At 37.9% G+C, this 22,671-nt stretch overlaps 1 protein-coding gene across 1 annotated transcript in view; it reads left to right on the top strand.

Annotated features, from left to right (window-relative positions):
- The window catches only part of ABCA6 (ATP binding cassette subfamily A member 6), a 58,007-nt gene that overhangs the window by 2,237 nt on the left and 33,099 nt on the right, over positions 1-22,671 (top strand). Inside the window, exons 3-11 of the mRNA XM_021713937.1 lie at positions 724-885; positions 1,880-1,983; positions 3,067-3,293; positions 6,044-6,185; positions 6,931-7,116; positions 11,097-11,244; positions 12,876-13,044; positions 16,401-16,459; positions 22,379-22,489. Coding sequence (XP_021569612.1) covers positions 724-885; positions 1,880-1,983; positions 3,067-3,293; positions 6,044-6,185; positions 6,931-7,116; positions 11,097-11,244; positions 12,876-13,044; positions 16,401-16,459; positions 22,379-22,489 — 1,308 coding nt within the window. The remainder of the gene's footprint in view (positions 1-723; positions 886-1,879; positions 1,984-3,066; positions 3,294-6,043; positions 6,186-6,930; positions 7,117-11,096; positions 11,245-12,875; positions 13,045-16,400; positions 16,460-22,378; positions 22,490-22,671) is intronic.

A 22,671-nucleotide genomic window follows, 5' to 3' on the forward strand; every position in this document is an offset into this window, starting at 1 on the left:
CCAGTCTGGGCGACAGAGTGAGACTCCAACTCAAAAAAAAAAAAAAAAAAACTTGATAGTTTGAGGAAAGACATCTAAATAAAAGAAACTAGATCATGATTAGTGAATAATAATTTCCTAACTATGAGAGTAAAGGTAAATTAATCTGAAGATTATTCTACTCTGCATATCATATAATTTGTAGACATCTTTAAAGGTCTTCATTCTAAATGAAATCGTTATGTAACCCAGGAACAAAATGCGTATTTCAGTCACTGGTGGATTGGATACAGTCTGGCTAGTTCCTCTTGATTCCTAACAAGTGAAATATTGAGCATTAAAAATAGAGTTGCTTTGTTATCTTGTTCTCTGCGTAAGGCAAAAGCCATGTAAATTGTCTTTACTTCAGTGAATCTGAAATATGGAATTCTCAACGATACAGTTAATACAATTACCTCTTTCATTTGTACCCCAATTCTCTTATGCATGCTCTTTCTGGCATAATGTTTTTATGTATCTGAAAATTGCCTTGATACCTTTCATTGTGAAAGGAAAACAATTATTATGTATGTCTTCTGATTCTAGCATATAAAACATCTAAATTAAACTGTCCTCCTTGTCTTTTAGTTCAGTTTTGATTTAAATAGAAGATGGTTTTAATTTGTTTAATGAAAAATATACAGTGGCAGCTTGGTGAAATTCTGTAACAATTTTGTGTGTCTGTTTTTACCTTGTAATTCACAGGAGGAACGGTCATTGGGGCACCAAATAAGAAAAACATGAATGAAATACTTCTAGAACATTTTCCATTTGCTGTGGGAATTGTTTTTAACGATGCTTTCTCTTATAAGTTAAAATTTCCTGACGGGTATGACATTCCATTTTTGAAAGAAGAAGATTTCTCAGGTGACTTTCCATATGTGACATTTTTCATGTTTTCAACAGAAAGAACCGGTAGGAATGGGCATCCGAGATACTTTAAATGGCACATGAGAAAATTGAGAAAGCACATTTTATTGCTAAACTTATTCCAAGGTCAATCATATGTTCCCACTAGAGCCTAACTTTTAAAAAACTTTGGGTCATCCAACACATATCTATTGAGTTCACAGGTGCATGTGTTGAAGGATGCAGGGTTGATCAAGACTGACAGGTCCCAGCCAGGTGAGATTCCAGTTTGGTAGAAGACACAGATTTTGAGAAATTAATGACAAGCTCAGGGAAAGGTGCTCATGGGCCCTTAGACCATTGGTTCCTAATACACTGTGGGCTTAGGAAAGTCCTACCTGGGCAAATGATGTTTAAGCTGAGACCTAAAGGAATAACAGGTGTGAGCTGCTAGAGCCATTTTGCTTGAGGTAGAAGAAAGGTAAGTGCGAGGGCCTTAAGGTGAGAAAGGACATTTGTTAGTAGATCTGGAAGTACAAGCAGTGGGGTTGAAATAAGAACAGGCAAAGTAATGTGATGGAGGAATGAAGCTGAAATCAGCCAAGGGCTAGATCCTGCGGCATCTTCGAAAAACCTCGGCGACACAGAGTCTTTGAGGTGCTTTAATCAGGGCAAAGATGTGATTACGTTTCCCGGTTTAAGGGACGCCCTGGCTGCAGCCCAGATAATGGATTGTAGAGGAGTTGTAGACAATGTAGTCAAAAGAGTCCGTTATGCCTAGAGCAGAATGTTAGCTTTTACCTTTTTATTTCTGAAGACTTTCTATGCGTGCTGTTATCTGCAGGCATACAATTGCCGTGTTAAGAACTTTCATTTATTTGCCTGCTTTTATGTGGTTAAAAGTTCTGACTGGCGAAGTCTCCTGTAGATTGTTTTCTATGGGATTCTTGTTTCATCTTTTCCAACTGCCCTCATCTCGTAATGTTTCTTGCACTTTTCTCTGTGCTTACAGTTCATTGTTGGGATGTATATTATGAGTTTCCATGTGAATTGACCAAATACTGGAAAAGAGGATTTGTGACTTTACAAACTGCCCTTAACGCTGCTATTATAGAAGTAAGTGCTTAATTTGAAAATTATAATAATTAATGTAAACTAACTCTAAATTCATCAAGATTTTTCTGAGAGATTCTTTCTTCCTTCCTTCCTTCCTTCCTTCTTTCCTTCCTTCCTTCCCTCCTTTTTGAGTCGGAGTCTCACTCTGTCACTCAGGCTGGAGTGCAGCGGCATGCTCACAGCCACTGCAGCCTCTACCTGCTGGGGTCAGGCTATCCTCCCACCCCAGTGCACCGCCACGCCCGGCAAATTGTTCTTGATTTATTAGAGCCGAGTTCTCGACCCACTTGTCCAGGCTTGTCTCGAACCCCTGGGCTTAGGCAATCCTCTTGTCTCCACCTCCCAAAGTTCTGGGATTACAGGCATGAGCCACTGCACCCAGTGAATGATTATTTCTTAGTCCATTTGTGCTACTACAGCAAAATACCTGAGACTGGGAACTTTATAAAGAACGAAAACGTATCTCCCATAGTTCTGGAGGCTGAGAAGAGCAAGGTGAAGATGCCGGCAGGTTCTGAGTCTGGGGACGGCCCCTCCCTCAGTGAAGACACAGCAGTCGTCCGGGTGTCCTCACGTGGTGGAAGAGCAGAGGGGCAAAAAGGGTTTTAGCTGGTTCCCTCGGGCCCTGTTGTATGGCAGTCATCCATTCATGAGAGCTCCACCTCATGGATGAACCTCTTCTTAGCAGGCCCCACCTCCTAATACTGGACCACCACCGTGGGGATTAAGTTTCAACATGGATTTTGGAGAGGACACATTCAAGCCACAGCAATGATATATAGTCAGGTTTTTGCATGGCTATATAACGAAGCAGATGTTCAGCCAGAGGGACACGTTACTTATTTATTTTTAAATGACACACCAGTTTGGCAGTGATTCTAGAATCAACAGGAAACTGCCAAAAGGGTGCGCAGGGAGATCCATGGACCCTTCATCCCATTGCCCCAAGGACATCCTCATGCTTAGCTACCGTGCGGTAGTAAACCCAAGAAGTTGGCATGGGTATAATCCACAGAACTTATTTAGTCTTCAACAGATTCTGTTCTCCAAAGAATGATCTTGTTTGTTTAAACTCTTCTTTAGATGACAACAAACCGCTCCGTGGTGAAGGAGCTGATGTCCGTTACTGCGATAAATATGAAGACGTTGCCTTTTATTTCTAAACACACGCTCCAAAATGAGTTGTTTCTTTTATACTGCTTGCTTTATTTCTTCCCACCAATGTATTTTTTGTCACTCAATGTCACAAAAGAGCGGAAAAAGAAGAAGGATTTGATGAAAATGATGGGCCTACAAGATCCAGCATTCTGGTGAGTGACTCACTCAAGTAGTGCAAATTAATTAACACAGGAAAATCAAGAAACAGCAAAAGAAATGTGATTGCTTCAGAACATCGTGGCTTAAACTTGATGCATTGGCTGCTTCTTCTTGTGTTTTGAATTTTTGATTTATTCTTTGTTAAATTTGGCCATGCAAAAGAGTGCCTGTAATTTGCTGAGCAATTTTACTGTGCCATGAGTGTCTTCAGCCAACCCTGTGTTAGAAGAACTGTCATTTAGTTTGTATGCAAGAAAACTGATGGTCAAAGAGAATGAGAGAATTGCCTGATGCCAGAGCAAGTGCCGGAGCTGGACTCCACCCTGGGTGCCCCAGTTGGAGCTCTTTTGCACTGTTATCCCTTGATTTATTCAGGCCTCCTCATGTTGAAGAATATGTAATCTTATAAAGACTAACTTGTGTTCAGGGGCTTGGCCACCCGGCATAAACTCTTTGGAGCCACTGCATACTGTATGTTGGTAACTGAGATAGCCTATATAATGTGCCCAGGACATACGACATGTAGGCTGGCATGCAGGAAGGCCTTAATAAGAACCTGGGCTTTATATAGTAATGTTTGCATCTTGCTCCGCTCTACAAATAATTTAAAGTGATTTTTAAAATATATGTGTATACATATGTGTGTGTCTATCTATTGTGTATTTCCATTATAGTCAAAACAAATGATTAAGGAGTAGAAATAAAGACCTAGAAAAATAATATCTTTTCTCTCTCTCTCTCCCCCTCCCTCCCTCTCTTTCTCTGTCTCTCATGCATATGTGCGTGCGCCAGGGTCCCACTCTGTTGCTCAGGCTGGGGTGCAGTGACATGATTATACTCCTGAGCTCAGGCAATCATTCCACCTCAGCTTCCTGAGAGTGGCTGGGACTGCAGTTGTGTGCCACTAAGTCCACCTAATTTTTGTATTTTGCATAGAGAAAAGATCTTGCTATGTTGTCCTAGCTGGTCTCAAACTCTCGTCCTCAAGAAACCCTCCCACCTCCGCCTCTCAAAGTGCTAGGATTACAAGCATGAGCCATCGCACCCGGCCTAACCGTGTGCTCTCTGAAATAAGATTATGTTTTAGAAAATTTTTACTTTTCTGTAAGAGGCATGTTATTAACAGAGAGAATTTTAATTCTAAAGCACATAAATTGTATACTAGAAAAAGAGGAAGCTATGTCTTAAAAGATAAAAAAGAAAAAAAGAGAGAGAGAGAAGTTTTTTGCAGTGGAACTTTGAGAAATCAAAAGGAATGGACTAGAGTCACCATGGAATATTTTAGGAGGGAAGCTCTGTAAGAGGGCCTTCCTTCTATCCAGAGCATGCCCTGTGGGAATAGTCCTATAGTCTGGGACCAGTCAACCCTATAGCAAAGTCAGGAAGGTAGTGGACACATGGGTGTGAATTCATTCTAAGGATAAATGATTCTTCGTATGCATGTAACCTAAAACTTAGCAGAATGAATTCATATAAACCTTTTATTAGTTTTACTAAGAAAGAAAAAGATCTTGAAATGTTTCTGCTAAGGGCAGGGTAGCTATTGGAAATGCACTGTATGACAATTTTTTTGACTAATGTAATAAACATGAATGCAATCAGTATTTATTCCTTGTGTGATGTCTGAATTGCTTTACTTTTAGCAAGCAAGTATTTACAGGCTTACTAATATCCCCTCCACACCCCACCCTTGTGACTAGTTGTTTTTGCTAAGTAATGGTCATTTCTTTTTCCTTTGCAATTCCCCTACCCTCTGCATTTCCAGTTCTTACCTTAGTAGTTTCTTTCTGTATTCAGGAAGTGTGCTCTGCAGAATGTGCTATGTTTTTTAAAAAAACACCAATGTTTCTAACATAGCTGAGTCATTTTAATTATAGGAAATTTATAAAGTCAAATGAGCAGTAAATCCAGCAGTAAAAAAAAAAAAAGTTCTACTGGGACATATTGACGCAAGGCTCTGGTTTTAATACTTTTGATATATACCTCAGCTGTTGAATTCTTATCTAATTAATTTTAAGTAGAAGAAAGAGCTGTGGACAGAGAGAAGGACTGCAGCTTTATATGAGCTTTGTTGCTGGTTTATTTTGTGACCTTGGATAAAACATTAACTCATGGTAGGAATTGCCGTTTCCTTATTTGTAAAATGAGAAGCTCGGGCATTTTATTGTCTATTTTTCAAAAAAAGACAAGTGCAAGAACATTCTTAGCAACATTGCAATAAAAAAGAAATTGAAAACAACCAACATTTTCATGGGCTCCCGAGAGAACACTGGATTATATTCACACAATGAAATATTGCACAGCATTGTATAATATTGTTAACTGTGACTGATAAAGACAAATTGCAGAGAATACATGCAGTATGATACTGTTTATACAATGTACTGTTTATATGACACATGCATACAGAACTGATGCCCGACCAGGAGGCACCAACACAAACATGCCATTGTTCACAGGCCCTTAACTGACCATGGTATCCTTTCCTGTTGGTCAGTGCCTGTACCAGTGTTCAGTACCTGTCATCTCTTGTGAGCAAATATGGTAAAGGTAATTAAAATGCACGGTGAGTATAGGGAAGGAGAATCGTGAAAAAAAGCGTGAACAGTGAGCTTCTGCTGTCGAATAGTGTTGTTAATCCAGAAGGTACAAAGGTAACTATTACATTGTTCTTGTGATGCGTTTGTATGTGTTAAATGTTTCATAATAAAGTTAATTCAACTCACTTTTTGTATTTATTTAGGTTCTCCTGGGGTTTACTCTATATTGGCTTCATCTTCGTTTTTTCCATACTCATTACAATTATTATAACATCCACCCAAATTATAGAGATGACTGGCTTCATGGTCATATTTCTACTCTTTTTCTTATATGGCTTGTCTTTGGTAAGTTTGTACATTTATTGTCACTTCCTGTGCGTTCAGTCTTAGCTACATGTAGCAAACATTAATGCCCTGCTCAGTTTCTGCAATTGCTTCTTTCATGTTCTTGTAGCCAGCTTGAGAAAGTCTCGATGGCATGAGAAGATGATGTAACCCAGATAAAATTGGACTTCTTCTTTTTGCACAAAGGTTGAAATAATCAAATGATGCATCAGAATTTTTTTTTACATTTTTTAGTCTAAAAATATCAAAGACTTTTCCAGATATTTATGGAAGCTATTCTTGAAGAGTGGACCCATCTTTTGTCCCTAAGAATTCCCACCACATGGTGGCCACTCACAACATCTTGACTTCCCCTGATATTCCATCTCACTCTGACCTCACTCCCTTCTTGCTTCTCTGAATAATTGCTTCTCATTCCCTCCACTTTCCAGAATGTTTTCTGCACAGGGTATGCAGATGTCCCTTTTAGTACATTAATTTGCTTCATTAAATCTTTTCAAGTTGGCATTTCTACCCTACCCTCAGCTCTTCCAGCTTTTCCTCCCATCCATTTTTCAGTAACAAAAGCCTAGTATTTGAGGAGACAAATAAAGATCCTTTGGCAGAATCATGATACCTTCATCTTTTCATGACTTCACCACTGATTAATAGGTCATGATATAAAAATCCTTAATTTTACTGTGCTGCCAGTGATTCTCGGTGAACTAAATACATACACCACCTAAACGTCTTCTCTCTCTTTCAGATACCTTTAGCGTTCCTGACAAGTGTGTTGTTGAAGAAAGCTGTCCTCACCAGTTTGGTTGTGTTTTTTCTTATCCTCTTTTGGGGGTGTTTGGGATTCACTGCATTCTCTAAACAAATTCCTTCATCACTGGAGTGGATTTTAAGTATATGTAGCCCCTTTGCTTTTACTACTGGAATGGTTCAGGTAAGAGCATATTTAACCACTGTCAGACATTCCAGCATTGCCTGTGCTAAAAAAAAAAAAAAAATGCAATAAAACAGTCTGAACACTTTCAAAAAAAAAATAAAAAGAAAAGAAAAGCATAGTTAATTGGTTTATTACTGAAACTTCATAAGAATTTGATACTTCACTCTTAATAATTGACTCTATCTTAAACTAAGGTGTTTTATGCTAAACAATTTTTCTACCATAAGACTAAATTTGAAAATATCATTAATACATTATAGAAAAATTGTCATCTCACAAGAAAACTTAAATTTCAAAAATCTTCCAGATTTTCCCCTCAGATGCATTTTCATTTTGAAGTATTTTTTTTCTAGTTTTTTTTTCCGTCTGCAAATATGTTTATTTTCCCTTCGCTTAATGAAAAGTTTCTGTGGTTTATTAAAAAGTGTCATGAAAGCTTGTTTTGAAAACATTTTATTAGCCGGGCTCGGTGGCTCAGCCTGTAATCCCGCACCTTGGGAGGCTAAAGTGAGTGGATTGCCTGAGCCCGCAGGTTCAAGACCCGCCCGGGCAACTTGGCGAGACCTCATCTCTACAATAAATCAAAGATCAGCCGGGCGTGGCAGCACACGCCTGTATTCCAGCTACTGGGAAGGCTGAGGCGGAAGGATCGCCGGAGCCCGGCAGGTCGGTCGAGGCTGCGGTGGCCGGGAGCAGCCACTGCACTCCAGTCTGGGCGACAGAGTGAGACTCCAACTCAAAAAAACCCAAAAAAACCATTTTATTTTATGAACTGTGATTGAAACACGAAAGACTTTCAAAACACAAATTCCACTTTATCAAATAATGATCAACTAAAGCAAAGTACCCACGACTGGAATCAAGGAATAGAACGTGACCACCACTCCTAAGCTTCTCTGAATACTCTTTTCCCCTAAAGGTGAATGTTTTCTCATAGTCACTTCCTTGCTTTTTATTGCCACCTAAGTATGCAATCCTAAATACGATGTTTAGTTCTGTCTATTGCCAAATTCATGTAAGTGAAATTATACAAAATGTATTTTAGAAAACTGGCTGTTTTCACCCAACACTACATTTTTAGATAGTAGCACAGTTTTGTGTGTAGCTATAGCATAGTGTTATGTAGTCTCCTGTTGTGTGAATATATTATCAATTTTCTTACTGATAGATGACAATAATTTTTAGTTTTTGACTATTTTTAACAAAACTCTTACTTTTATTCTTGCATATGTTTCCTAGTGAACATAGGCACTCACTAGGAATTATAACTGTTTTTAGTTAGAATTATTGTTAATGTAACAAACAGAATAGTAGGGCCTAGAGTATACAAATATTAATCTTAGAAGTCAAATATTCTTCCAAAGTGGTTGCATCAGTTTACTTTTACATCGACAGTGTTTCAGAATTCCAGCTTTTCTGAAACTTCATCAACATTTCGTATTGTCAGTCTTTCATATCTTAGCCATTCTGATAGCTATGTAGTGATATATCATTATGGTATTAATTTGCACACCTCTGATTATTAAGTTGAGTATCTTTTATATGCTTAGTGGTTTTTGGATTTTCTCAATCTGTAAATTGCCTATGCAGATTTTTCCCCATTTTTCCCACTGAATTTTCTCTCTTATTGCTTCATAAAAATTCTTTATACAAGCTGGATATTACACCTTTTTAAGTTATTTGTTGCTAGCTCTTTTACTGTCTTAGTGGTACTGTGGACAATCAGAACTTCGTAATTTTATGAAGTCCAAGTTTGCAAGTTTTATTTTTATGCAGAATGCTTTTGTATATAATTTATTTTATTTACTATTATTATTATTTTTGAGTTGAGGTCTCACTCTGCCACCCAGGCTGGAGTCAGTGGCATGTTCATGGTTCAACACAGCCTTGACCTTCTGGGTACAGGTGATCTTTTTGCCTCGGCCTCCCGAGTAGCTGAGACTATAAACATATGCCACCATCCCTGGCTCATTGTTTGATTTTTTTGTGCAAATGATGTCTTGCTAGGTTGTCCAGGCTGGTCTCAGACTCCTGGGCTCAAGTATTCCTCCTTCCTCAGCCTCTTCAAGTGCTGGGATTACAGGTGTGAGCTGTTGCACCTGGCCTTATCAATTGAAGAAATCATTGCCTACACCAAACTTACAAAGATAGTCTCCTTATTTTTCATAGGACATAGATTGATTCAGCTTTTACAATTAAATATAAAATCCATTTTGAAATGCCTTTTGTGGTTGTATAGGTAGGGACAATATAATTTTGCTACATAAATATCCAAAGATTTAGCTCCATTTATCGAAAAGACCGTCCTCTCCTCAAATTATTGCAGAATTTCCCTTGAAGTAACTCAACCAATCATATATTGACCCACATGTCTATTCTTGTATTGTCACGTTGTCTTAATTGTTTTGCTTTATAATGTGTCTTGATATTGGAAGCAACGGTTTTACCAATTCATTCCCTTTTTCAAGAGAGTCTTAGCTATTCTGATTTCTTTGCAATGATGTAAATTTTAGAATCAGCTTATCAAGTTATATACTCACAGGTATGCAATTTTAAGCTATTAAGATTTTGATGCAGTTGAATTTTTCATTTAGTTTGAGGAAAATTGACACTTTTTTTTCTATGAACATAACATCTTTATGTTCTTTTGGGTCATTTTCAATTGTCCTTAATAACATTTTTAATTCTCAGCGTAGAGGTCTTGCACTTTTTTGTTTGACTTATTCCAAAGCTTTTTCCTTTTTCATGTTATTATAAATAGCATCTGTGTTTAAATTCTTATTTCTAAATATTTTTTATTAATGTGAAGAGATGCAGCTGATTTCTGTACATTGGTGATATATCCAGAGTTCTTGTTATTTAATCTTAGTTAATCCTATATTTTTCTGTTTTATATTAGAATTATGTATAACCATGTTGTCTATAAATAACAATAGTATCTATTTTTCCTTCATAGTCCTTGTGCCTTTTATTTATATTTCCTACTTTACTGCACAGGTCAGGACCTCTAGTACAATATTGAAGAAAAATGCAGGCAAGGGAAAAGCTTTCAACATTTGCCTTGAGGCATGATGCTTGTTGTTGGTCTTAGTGCATCTAATCCACCAGATTAAGGAAGATCTATCTTCTTAGTTTGTGAAGAGATTTTCTTTACTATGAATAGAGATTGAATTTTACCTGCACCTGTTAGATTGCTCACACTATTTTCCTCTTTAATCTATTTGTATGTAATTCCATTGACTGATTTTCTTTTCTTTTTTTTATTGGTTTTCAAGTGTTGACTCAGTTTTGCATTCCTATAATAAACTCAACTTAAAAACGTTAACATTTTAATGTAGACTGAGAAATCTTATAGTGTGGTAGGACTTGGGAGTAGGACTTTCTGCGATGAGCTCAGCTTTGCCCTTCCTCACAATGTGATTTTGACTTTGGCTGGTTAAGCTACTCAACATTGCTGTGCCTTGGTTTCACCACATGTAAAATGTGGATGACAATAATAAGGCTTATCAGTGGGATAACATCAAAGACTCTCAGAATATGCCTGGTACATAGCAGCTGTTGTCTGGCAGAATCATAAATGTGATTTTTTGTTTGCAGTGATAACTAGAAGCGAGGTAAGTTCTCCTATTATTCTAATTAAATACTGCAAGAAATTTCTCATATTCTACCTAAAACTTGTATTTTTGTTGTTGTGTATTTTGCAACATGGCAATGATTTTATAAAACAAGCAAGTGAGTTATAATTTTAAATACGATCCTTAGAGCATTGTATTTGCAAATAAATGTTTACTTCTAATATTTTTTGATCACTGTAAAATAAGAAACTTGGACCGATAGCCTTATTGGCTTATTTATATATCTGATTGGTAACTAATAAGGGTTTCTTGAAAAAGTCAGTTAATAAATTAACAATTTTTGCTGTTAGGTCAAATTATTTATTTAATTAACATTTCCTATCGTTTTTGTTCAAATCCTAGGTTATCAAACTGGATTATAACTTGAATGGTGTAATTTTTCCTGACCCTTCTGGAGACTCGTATGTAATGATAGCAACTTTTTTCATGCTGACTTTTGATGGTCTTATCTACTTGATATTGGCATTATACTTTGACAAAATTTTTCCCTGTAAGTAATAGTGAGTTTTTTCTGACCTCTCCAGTTATTGATTACTTTAAATATATTTTTTCAGGCTATATAAATATATTTTTTTAATGGAAAAATAAATATTTCCCATCTCACTCAAGTTCTTTATTTCTACTTCATAGTTTTAATGGTCCAAGGCACTCTTTATGTAAAAATATTTATTCTCCTGATTTCACTAAATAACATATTACTATTATATTATAATCATTAAAATGCATATTATAATTATATAGTAATTAAATAATGTTACTTCTTCAAGGATCCCTGACAATGTTTTGAAAGAGTGATATTTAGAATTTGTATCAGAACAAGATAATGGTTTGGCTGGTGTAGGGTCATTACTTGAACTATTTGTTCAGTATTATTCTCAAAATGTTTTATATATTGTTTATATTTGCAGAAGTATATTAATTGGCCAGTTAGATGATCTTGCAAACAATCAAAAATTTCACATAAGTCCAGATTTTTTTCACATATATTAACATCAAAATGCTTTTTTCCTTGCACAATCTTCTTATTTCTTTTATTTTATATTTCATCCACTTTGATTATATTTAAGATTGTCTTATATGTTTCTATGTACTTTCTTGTACATATTCCTGTCTTTCTATTACTTCTGGCTCATAGGTGGAAGGCCCTTAATAATAAATATACTTCATTTTTTATCTAAAAAAATTTTTTTAATGATCATAAATGTATTCTGAACAAATATAATTTCTCCATGTATTTTTCATTCACATATCTATAACTGAATGCATAGATTTCAGTACTATGTTCGATTATATTACTGTGGTCAATTTTTTTGTTGTTGTTTATTATTTTTTTGAGTTGGAGTCTCATTCTGTTGCCCAGACTGGAGTGCAGTGGCATGTTCACGGCCACCGCAGCCTCGACCTGCTGGGCTCCAGCGATCCTTCCGCCTCAGCCTTCCAAGTAGCCGGAATTACAGGCATGTGCTACCACTCCCAGCTGATTTTTTGATTTATTGTAGAGATGAGGTCTTGCTGCCCAGGCGGGTCTCAAACCTGCGGGCTCAGGCAATTCACTCACCTCAGCCTCCCAAAGGCGCGGGATTACAGGCTGAGCCACCGAGCCCGGTGCCTGGCTAGTTTTTTGATTTATTGTAGAGATGTGGTCTCACCAAGTTGCCCAGGCTGGTCTTGAACCCATGGGCTCAGGCAATCCTCTCACCTCAGTCTCCCAAAGTGCTGGGATTATAGGCGTGAGCTATCGAGCCCAGTTGGTTGAACTATTTAAGTTCACAAACATGTCTACAATTATTTTTATGTCCTTTATTAAGGCTTTATGTTTTCCCAAATGTGTGGTACCACTCATTCTTCCAAATATCTTTTAGATCACATTTATTCAAATCTTTGGTGATACTTTGCTGAAAGTTCTAGTATGTTGTTTAACTTTTATAATATTTCCTTTGAATTATCATTGTTTACTTCATTATCAAGTTTTCTTCTCAATAATAAATAAGATGTTAAGAGGAAAATAATTTATGTATGATGCTTACAAGTTCAAGACATTCATGTTATTGTGAATAAGGTTTCTTTGATCATTGTATTAATATTACTGATCTGTTGTCTTGCTGTCTCTTGATTCATTAGATACAAATGAACACCATTACTCTCCATTATTTTTCTTGAATTCGTCAACTTGTTTCCAACACCAAAGGACTGATAATAAGGTCATCGAGAGAGAAATAGATTCTGAGTGTCCCTCTGGTGATTATTTTGAACCAGTAACTCCTGAATTCCAAGGAAAAGAAGCCATCAGGTGATCAGGCATATGGTCATACTAATATATATTGAGTGCAAGGCTAAAGAATTATTAAACATCAGCAACAGGAGGAACCTAAAGCAAATATTGGAGAAAAATTTGGTTTTGTCAACATCACTTTGAACGGTTCCGCCAGCAATTTCTCCTGTTACTCAAAAGGAAAATTCTCCTTGATTATCAGCTCTATAACTCAGCAGGTTGGGATTGAGCTCAAGTATCTGTGGATTTTAAAGGGCCTTGTAGAGTTTTCTATAAAATTTGCAACAAAGTTAAAGAATCAGGGCTTTCAATAGTAAATATTTGCTTATGTAGCAGCCGTTCATATAGTGCTTACTGGGTACCTGACTTACAGTTAATCATTACCAAAAACTTATGAGGCAGGTGCTTTTATTTCCCCCAGTTTGAAAATGAGAAAAATGAAGTATTGGTCGTTAAGTCTCTTGCCCAGGGTAACATAACTCATAAGTGCTGAGATTGGAATCCAGACAATCTGACTCTAGAATCTATGCTCTTGGCGCCTGTACTGTTGATATGCTAGGAAGCAATGGAAAGCGAATAAAAAGGGGACCACAACTAGAAAGGGAAATACTTCCCCCTCCTAGACAAAGAGAATTGGTCCAACTTATATACCCAAGATTCCTCTATGTAATTCTTAACCTATTTTCTGTTAAGCTTTCTGAGGCGGCAATAGCCCTGTGTCTCCCCTGGACTAGGAGTATATGAGCTCCATGGAAAATCTCTATCCAAACCAGAAAGCCCACATGAGGAATAATGTCCCAGAACCCAATTCCAGTTTCATCAGTTCTTCACCTGCACTAAAATAAAATTATATTATTATCATATGATCATGCATGTTATAATAATTTTCAGAGCCAATCTTCTAAGAAAGTCTGTTAGATCCAACATTTTTCTTTGTTCTACTGCTGCTTAATAGTCAAGAAAATAAAGTGAAATGTCTTCCACTTTCACCTTCCTTCTCCCATTCCTCTGCCCCCTGTGTTTTGCCCCCAACCCTAGCCAATCGATGCCATGTTGACTGGACATTCCTGTCTCTTGGTCTGCATTCTTAAAAAGGTGGAGGTGTGAGGCTACTGAAAACCCAGGGAAGGAAATTAGTCTTAGGCATGCAATAGCACAGCTCTTTAGTGACAATGTGGTGTACATGCAGTCATCAATGAAGTAGGCTCTGGGGCTGCAAGGTAGTCTCTAGCTATCCTTTGATCAAACTACGTTAGATACAGTTTCCAACCCACACATTTCATCTCTTCTTTCTTCACGGTCATCCTTTTTCAGTAGTATCATTGCCCTTCCCCACAGCTAGACAATGTCTTATTTGTTTCAGTCAATCCCAACATGTGGATTCCATTTTGTATGGATATAAAAGCTACGAAGGTACTGATTTCTTTTTTTCCTAGGTGGACTCTGCTTTATATACAAATGAACTCTTCCGTTTTCTCTAGCAACCTTTAAGCCGTAGGTATCGGGGGATATGGAAGAAAGCCTGCAGAAGTCTAACCAGAATCAGGATCCTGGTTCTGTAAAACTTCCTGTGTTTTATTTGCAGCTGGCTTCCCCTCATCCATAACCCCCAATCACATTCTCTCTGGGGGCATTTGTGTGCACATATGACATTCCTATAACTGTAGACCATTCAGGATTCAGGATTCAGGATATGCTAAGGATTCAGCATTCCTAGAACATATGCCAGATGTCTGTCCCAAATGTAGATGGCGGTCTTCATCTCTAAAATCTGAAAGCAACCAGCTGATCCTAGATGGATATTTATTTATTAATATAGAACATTTAAGTTCCACTTCAACAGGCATCCTACTATATAAAGAAAAAATGAAATAAAATACCTTGTCAGATTCAATACCATTTATCCCTTTTTAATTTATTCATACAACAAACATTGTTGCATTTTCTGTTTCTATACTCATTTTTTGGGCTGCAAAGATGAACAATACACTCTCTTTTATGGAGCATACAGCCCAGGGAAGAAGATAATTAGGTTCATAAAATTCAATCTGACAAATATAGGGATAGAGATATCAACCAAGTGTTATGAAGTCAAAAAGAGTGTCAATTACCCTAGCTCAGGGAAACTGAGGAAGAGAACATATATTTTTTCTTCTTAAAAAATTAAAAAATTACAAAAGAAATTTAAGCTTTTAATGTTAACATATTTACCACCCAGGTGGAGCAGATATAAACACTATTGTCTCATTTGCTTTATATTAATCAATATATTGTGTTTACTTAAAGTCTCCTTTAATCTCTCTATGCTATTTCCCCCTCATCAGAATTTATAGTGAATTTGCTGTCGTCACTTCTCATTCATATTTACATATTTCAGCATACACATGTAGCCTTATACAATATGTGGAATATCTCTGTATGTTTTAAAAATAATCTGTAAAAAAAAATCATGTTTTGTCTGTGTTTCTACATATTGCTTGTACACACAACATTATACTTTTTGAAATCTATTCATAGTGGTAACTAGGGGCTGATGCACAGATTTCTAACTTTTATATAATATTCTAAGACAAGAATCTACTTCTTTTATTTACTCCTTTTTACACTGATGATGAATATTCTGGTTGTTTTCTCATTATAACGCCAGGGGTTCGATTGGGTCCCGTTGCTCACCCCACAGAAAGCCCATCACTGAGACAAGTATTGTCAGGAAAAAAGGATTTTTACTTGGGAGATTTAGTCTCAAATCTGGTGTCCCTGTCCCATGGAAGTCAGGGGTTTTTCTAGTGGCGCTGGAATGCAGGAAACAGGAATTATGGAGTTGTGAGGAAGAGGAGTTGGTAAACAGGAATCAAGGAAAGGGCTGGCCTCTCGTGGTCTGGATACCGTGGGCTGGTGATTATCAATTCATTGATACTATAGGCCTGAGGGTCGGTTTCCTGAGAAAGGAACCCAGATAAGATAAATGTAAGTTTCAAGCTTTAAGACCTCTAGAGGGTCTGACTCATGAACAAGACTTGAAGGGATAGGCAATGATGGTTCAAGCTCATAGGTAAATGAGATGATCTTGAATAGGAGAAAGAACCAAATTTTCTACGGCTGGAGGAAGAACGTGAGGAAATTTACACTGCATTCTACTTTTCTAGGCAAAGTATTAATAGTCTAATTTTAACTTTCTAGAGAGATTCTTGTATTTTCTGTCTCGGGAAAATGATTAGAGGAAAATAAGTCTTTGTCTTTCTGAATAGACTATTCATGCCATCCCTTATTTCACAAAAACTGGTTGATGGCATCTATCACTCTGACAAGAGTGATTCATGGCCTGTGGTACTTTACTTATATATTGGCTAAGTAAGCACTTTTTGTTATTTCAGAATCAGAAATGTCAAGAAAGAATATAAAGGAAAGTCTGGAAAAGTAGAAGCACTGAGAGGTAAAGTAAAACATTTAATTTTTTTCATTGACCTTTTTATTACAAAAAAAAGGAAAAAAATTCAATGTGAAAAATTTTGAAAAGATACAAGGTCTGACAATTAGGTTCACAAACCATCCTAGAAAACATGCTACATACCTCATTGCTGAACATCACTATAGTCAGCTTCAAAGCACTCCCCTCAGGAAGCAATGTACGGATGCCAGGGCCTAACCCACCCATCAGAGCAATTTTGGAACTCTTTTTCTGCAATGACCATCAGAGCTGACTGACAATTAAGTTTGCACACTTGCCATCATGTGCTTATGTTTTGGCAACACTGTACAAATAACTGTATTGGAACACCCTCTCTATTCACCTGATCTGGCCTCCAGTGACATTTTTCTTTACCTGAAAATAGAGGAAACATTTAAAGGAAGACATTTTGATGATATTCAGGACACGAAGGGTACTATGATGACAGCTCTGATAGCCATTCCAGAAAAAGAGTTCCAAAATTTATTTGATGAGAGGACTAGGCACTGGCATTGGTGCATAGCTTCCCAAGAAGAGTACTTCAAAGGTGACCGTACTGAAACTCAGCAATGAGATATGTGGCGAACTCAGACAATGAGTTTGAGAACTTAATTGTCAGACCTCATAAAATAAACAACAAAAAACTACAAATAATCTGATTTTATCACCTGGACATTAATCGTGATTAAGAATTTATTATACAATTCTTCCATATATTTCATGGATCTATTAGTTTACCAATATGGGATCACACAATGAAAAATGCAATTTTGCTTTGTTTTTTAAGATTCATCTGCTATAAACAACATTTTATATATGTGCACTGTGAGGAAAGAACATCTAGGCTTAAAGTCTGAAAAAGTTCTTACACTTGTCGGGGAATTTACATAGTTTATATGTACTGGTGAGGTTAACGGAAACAAGATTAATCAAACCATTGACTATTAATTCAATTTCACAAATCACTCTCCTATGACATAGTTTATAACTTTGAACAAATATATTTTGATACTAAATATTATAACAAATATTGTTCATTTAGCAATATGTTGGCTGTGGATTTATCATAGATGGCTCTTAATATTTTGAGGTATGTTCCCTCTTGTGCCGAGAAGTTCAAAGGTTTTTATCAGGAAGGGATGCTGGATTTTATTGAAAGCTTTTTCTGCATCTAATGATATAATTACATGATTCCTGTTTTTACATCTGTTGATGCATTTAATTACATTTATGGTCTTGCAGATATTGAACCAGCCCTGAATCCCAGGGATGAAGCCTACTTGGTCATGGTGGATGATTTTTGAGATGTGTTGTTGGATCTGATTTGCTTGTTGAGTATTTTTGCATCTGTGTTCATCAGGGATACTGGCCTATAGGTCACTTTCTTTGTTGGACCTTTACCTGGTTTGGGTATCAGTGTGATATTAGCTTCATAAATGATTTGGGGAGAGTTCTGTCTTTTTTGATTGCTTGGAATACTTTCAATAAGATTGGTATAAGCTCCTCTTTGTATGTTTTGTAGAACTCCTCTGCAAAGCCGTCTGGTCAGGACTTTTTTTGTGGATAGTTTTCTTATGATGGAATCTATTTCCTGGCTTGTTAGTGGTCTATTTAATGTCTCAATTTCTTCTTGTTTCAGCCTTGGGAGGTTGTGTGATGTCAGAAAATCCTCCATTTCATTTAAGTTTTCAAGTTTGTTGCTATACAGGTGTGCATAGTAATCTCTGATAATTTTTTGTATTTCTTCCGGGAACATTATGATTTGATCTTTTGCATTTCTGATTGTGTTTATTTGGGCTTTTTCTCTCTTTTCCTTGGTCAATCTGGCTAGGGGTCCATCAGAAAATTACCAGCTTTTTGTTTCGTTGATTTTTTTCTATGACATTTTTGTCTTCTATGACCTGTATTTTAGCTTTTACTTTGGTGATCTGGATTCTTCTGCTGAAGTTAGGGTTTTGGTGGTCTTGTCTGTCCAGTTCCCTTAGATGATTTATTAGTTTGTTAAGTGGTAATCTTTTCATTTTCTTGATGTGTGTTTATAAAGAAATGAATTATCTTTCAGTACTGCTTTCATGGTATCCCAGAGATTTTGGTAAGATGTGTCTTAATTTTCATTTGTTTCCAGAAATCTTTTAACTTCTGCTTTGATTTCTGTGTTGACCCAGGAGTTGTTCAGCATCATGCTGTTTAGTGTCCATGTCTTTGTGGGTTTGGGGGTAGCTTTGTTGGTGTTAATATTTATTTTTATTCCATTGTGGTCTGAGAAGGTGCATGGCAGTATTTTGATCTCATGGAATTTGTTTATGCTTGATTTACGTTTGAAGATGTGGTTGATATTGGAGTACATTCTATGTGATGATGAGTAGAATGTATATTTCATGTTCATTAGGTGGAGTGTTCTCTAGGTATCTATTAAGCCTATTAAGCTTCAATTTGAGGTTCCAGATTGCCTTGTTGATTTTTTTGCCTCAGTGATCTATCTAGGGTCGTTAATGGGGTATTTAAGTCCCCAGCTATGATAGTGTTTGAATCAATGTCTTTTTTTAGTTTACTGAAGCTGCTTTATAAAGATTGGTGCTCCTCTGTTGGGTGCATATATGTTTTGGATTGATATTTCTTCTTCATTACGTAGTGACCTTCTGTATCTTTTTAAATTTTTGCTAACTTAAAGGACATTTTGTCTGATGTTAAGATCACAACTCTCTCTTTCCTCTGTGTTCCACTTTCCTGATAAATTGTTTTTCAACCTCTTACTTTGAGTCTGTGAGTGTCCATTCTGGTGAGATGAGTCTCCTGAAAACACCATATTGTTGCATCGTTTCTTTTTTATCCAGCTTGTCATTCTATGTCTTTTCAGTGGTGCATTCAGTCCATTCACATTCAAGCTAATTTTTGAGTTGTGAAAGTTTATCCCTGTCATGAGGTTTTTATAGGGCTTGTTGCTGTTTGTTTGTTGGTTTTCTTTTGTTATTTGAGTTGATATATGTATGTGTTTTCAGTCTTTTTCCTGAATTCTTGGGAAGAGTGTGGTCATTTTTTTTTTCCTTTTGTATTTAATACTTTCTTAAGTGTTCCTTGTAGAGCTGGTCTGGAGACTGTGTAAACCCTTAGGGATTGAATGTCTGAGAAAGATTTTAATTCTCCATCACTGATGAAGTCAAACTTAGCTGGGTAGAAAATTCTTGGTTGGAATTGTTTATCTTTGAGAACTTTGAAGATTGGACTCCAGTCTCTTCCAACCTTTAGTGTTTCTGTAGATAAGTCTGCTGCTATTCTAATTGGTCTTCTTTGGTAAGTAGTCTGACTGTTTTATCTTGCTGTCCTTAGGACTTTTTTCTTTTATACCTACTTTGTGTAAGTAGATTACTATGTGTTTAGGAGTTGGTTTTCTCATTTGATGCCTTGCAGGGGTTGTCTGAATCTTTTGTGTTTGAATGGTCATGTCTCTGATGAGATGAGGGAAGTTTTCTTGGATAATTTCTTGGAATTTTTGTATCCAGGTGGTCTCTGTTTTTCTATCTGCTTTAGGAATACCAATTAATCTTAGGCTTGGCCTCTTGATATAATTGCACATCTCTTGGAGGCTTTTTTTGGTCTTTTAAAGCTTCTTTTCTGTTTTTAACAGTTGGGGTTGGTTCCATAATTTGGTCCTCAAGGTCTGAGATTCTTTCTTCTGCTTGGTAAATTCTGCTTTCCATGTTTGTCAGTTTGTTATTTATTTTGTTTGCCGTATTCTTTATTACCATCATCACATCTATCAACTTCTTTATTCTTCCCTCTTGTCTCTCCTCATTTCTATTCATTCTGTCTATTAATATCTTGATCTCTGGGTTTGTGGTTTGGGACCAGTCATTCTGGGGCTTTTCATTGTTTGAGTTCCAAAGTCTGTATTCTCAGGTGCTGTCTTCCCAGGAGTCTGCAAGGGACCTGTATACTTCCTTTGATTCTTCTTCATTTTTGATGGTTTTCCTCCCTCTTTCTACTCCTTCTTCAATTCCATTGCTCAGGGATGGGGGATAGCTTTCTCTTCTGTTTGCTCAATCCCCTCTTCTTCCTTAGGTGGATCCTCTGGATGTGTCCAGTTTTGAAGCTGGACTGGGGATGGGGAGTTGTGCTTTTTGCAGTTTTGAGATGGGATTGAGGGGTGTGGTTCAGAAGCTATTTGCAGATCATGGTATCCACGGACAGGTGTGTGGGCCCCTAGAACCCACTTTCCACCACCTTATAATCTGTCCATGTGGTGGGGGTGTATGTATGTCACCCCGAGAGCAAAATGAGATAAGTAAAAGGGGAAGAGCAGAAAAAGGAAGAAGAAAGACTAAAGGAAGATGAAGACGGAGGAGGAGAAGGAAAACACGCACACCAGCTGACGAATAAACAAACAACAAACAGACAAAAAAAAAACAAGGAAAAAAACTAAAAAACACCCCAAACAAACAAAAACAAAGCAAGAACTGAAACATAAACAAAAACAGAGAAAAAAAATAGAGGCAAAGAAGGGGAAAAAGGAGCTCCTGCTGTGTCCATTTTGGGAGGGTCAGGTTCTCTTTCCCAGCACCAAGGAGGCTTCTGGCCGCCACCTGGGGAGGGAGCAGGCTCTGGTCTCGAAGCGCCGCCCCTCTGTTCTCCGTGCAGGCCGATGGGGTGGCTCTTCAGCCAGCGACTCCCGTGGGACGAGGGCAAATCGGAGCCCAGCCTGTCCGCCGCGGATGCTGCTGTCCCCAGTCCGCACTCAGACCTCACGTGCCTGTCCCTGGCCCAGCAGAGGGGTGGGTGGCCCGCCTCTCCCGGGCTGCTCCTGAGGTCTCCTCTCTGGCTCAGCCATGGGGATCCCAGGGCGGCTGGGTCCCAGTGGGAGGCTGCCCAGAGCCCAGGCAGCGACGCAGGCCTCAACCCATCCCGGGACAGAGAAAATGCCGGGGCTTGTGTCGCCTCCTGGCTCTGGCGCTCGGCTCCAGATGTCCTGGCAGTGCCCTCTCCACGCTCCTTTCGGCCGTGCCCGGTTCGGTTTGGGCACGGGCCGCGTACCCGGTGCTGAGAGCGTCTGACCCCCGCTGCCTCCTCCCGGGAGTCCCCCGAGATGGCTGATGATCCTGCCCACAGGGGGCTTCGGTCTCGGGCAGTCGGGGGTTGCACCTGTCTCCAGACGGGAGCCCCGGGCCGAGTCTCCCCTCAGAGGGACTTTCACTCACCCAGCGCCTCCACCCACTCGCCAGACTGTCCTTGCGGAGACTTTCACACTCTCGCCGGTTCCGTGGCCTCTTGCCTCTCCCTGGCACGATACTTTCAAGATTCTTGAGTCCTATTTCAAATCGTTTCCCTCTAAGATTATGAAAAGCCACACTCCCTCAAGCCATACATAATGAATAAAAGCGACAAAAATAACCACAGCAGCAATAAACACTTGAAATTTATTAAGGACTGATTGGGTGGTTGGAGCCATCTCGGTGATGTACGTGGACCTGTTTTCGTTTAACCCCATGAAACGCACATTAACATCTCCCTGTATGTTTCGTTTTTCCAGTTAACATGAGTCAGTGCTAGGTCAGCCAAACAACAAACATAAAGTGTGTTAGCTTACTTGTTTAGTTGTTCCTATATTATATTGCTTATTAAAAAATCCATCTCTTGATGAATTTGAAAGATTATTTTGTTGCTTTTTATTTTTATGTCTACTTTGGTCCATACTGGGTTTCTGTTCCATTGGTCACTGTATCCTGCCCCTGTGGCATATTATTTCAGTTATTGTAGGTCTGCAACATATGATTTTGGCAGTTAGGACAGTATGGAACATCATGTATTTGATGCTGAGAAATACATCATTAAATTAGTCCGATCTGTGTTTGGGACCAGCCTTGTTTGATGCCGTCTTATTTATATGTTACTATTTTATTCTAAAAACAGGCTTGCTCTTGGACGTATATGAAGGTCAAATTACAGCAATTCTGGGTCACAGTGGAGCTGGCAAATCTTCACTGCTGAACATCCTTAGTGGATTGGCTATTCCAACAGAAGGTGAGCAGGAAGAAATTTCCCCCAGGCTAGGTACATGATAGAGAATGAGATCATATGTGTGTGTCTCTCATTTTAAATTTTACATTTGACGGCAGAAGAGAAATACCGTTCACTTAAAGTTGTTGCTGACATGATTTTGAATCTGTCGTATTGCCTCAATTTTTCTAAAAAGTATCATCTTT

This window comes from Carlito syrichta, unplaced genomic scaffold (assembly GCF_000164805.1).
Source record: "Carlito syrichta isolate Samal-C Ts95f unplaced genomic scaffold, Tarsius_syrichta-2.0.1 Scaffold304923, whole genome shotgun sequence".
Taxonomy (NCBI): Eukaryota; Metazoa; Chordata; class Mammalia; order Primates; family Tarsiidae; genus Carlito; species Carlito syrichta.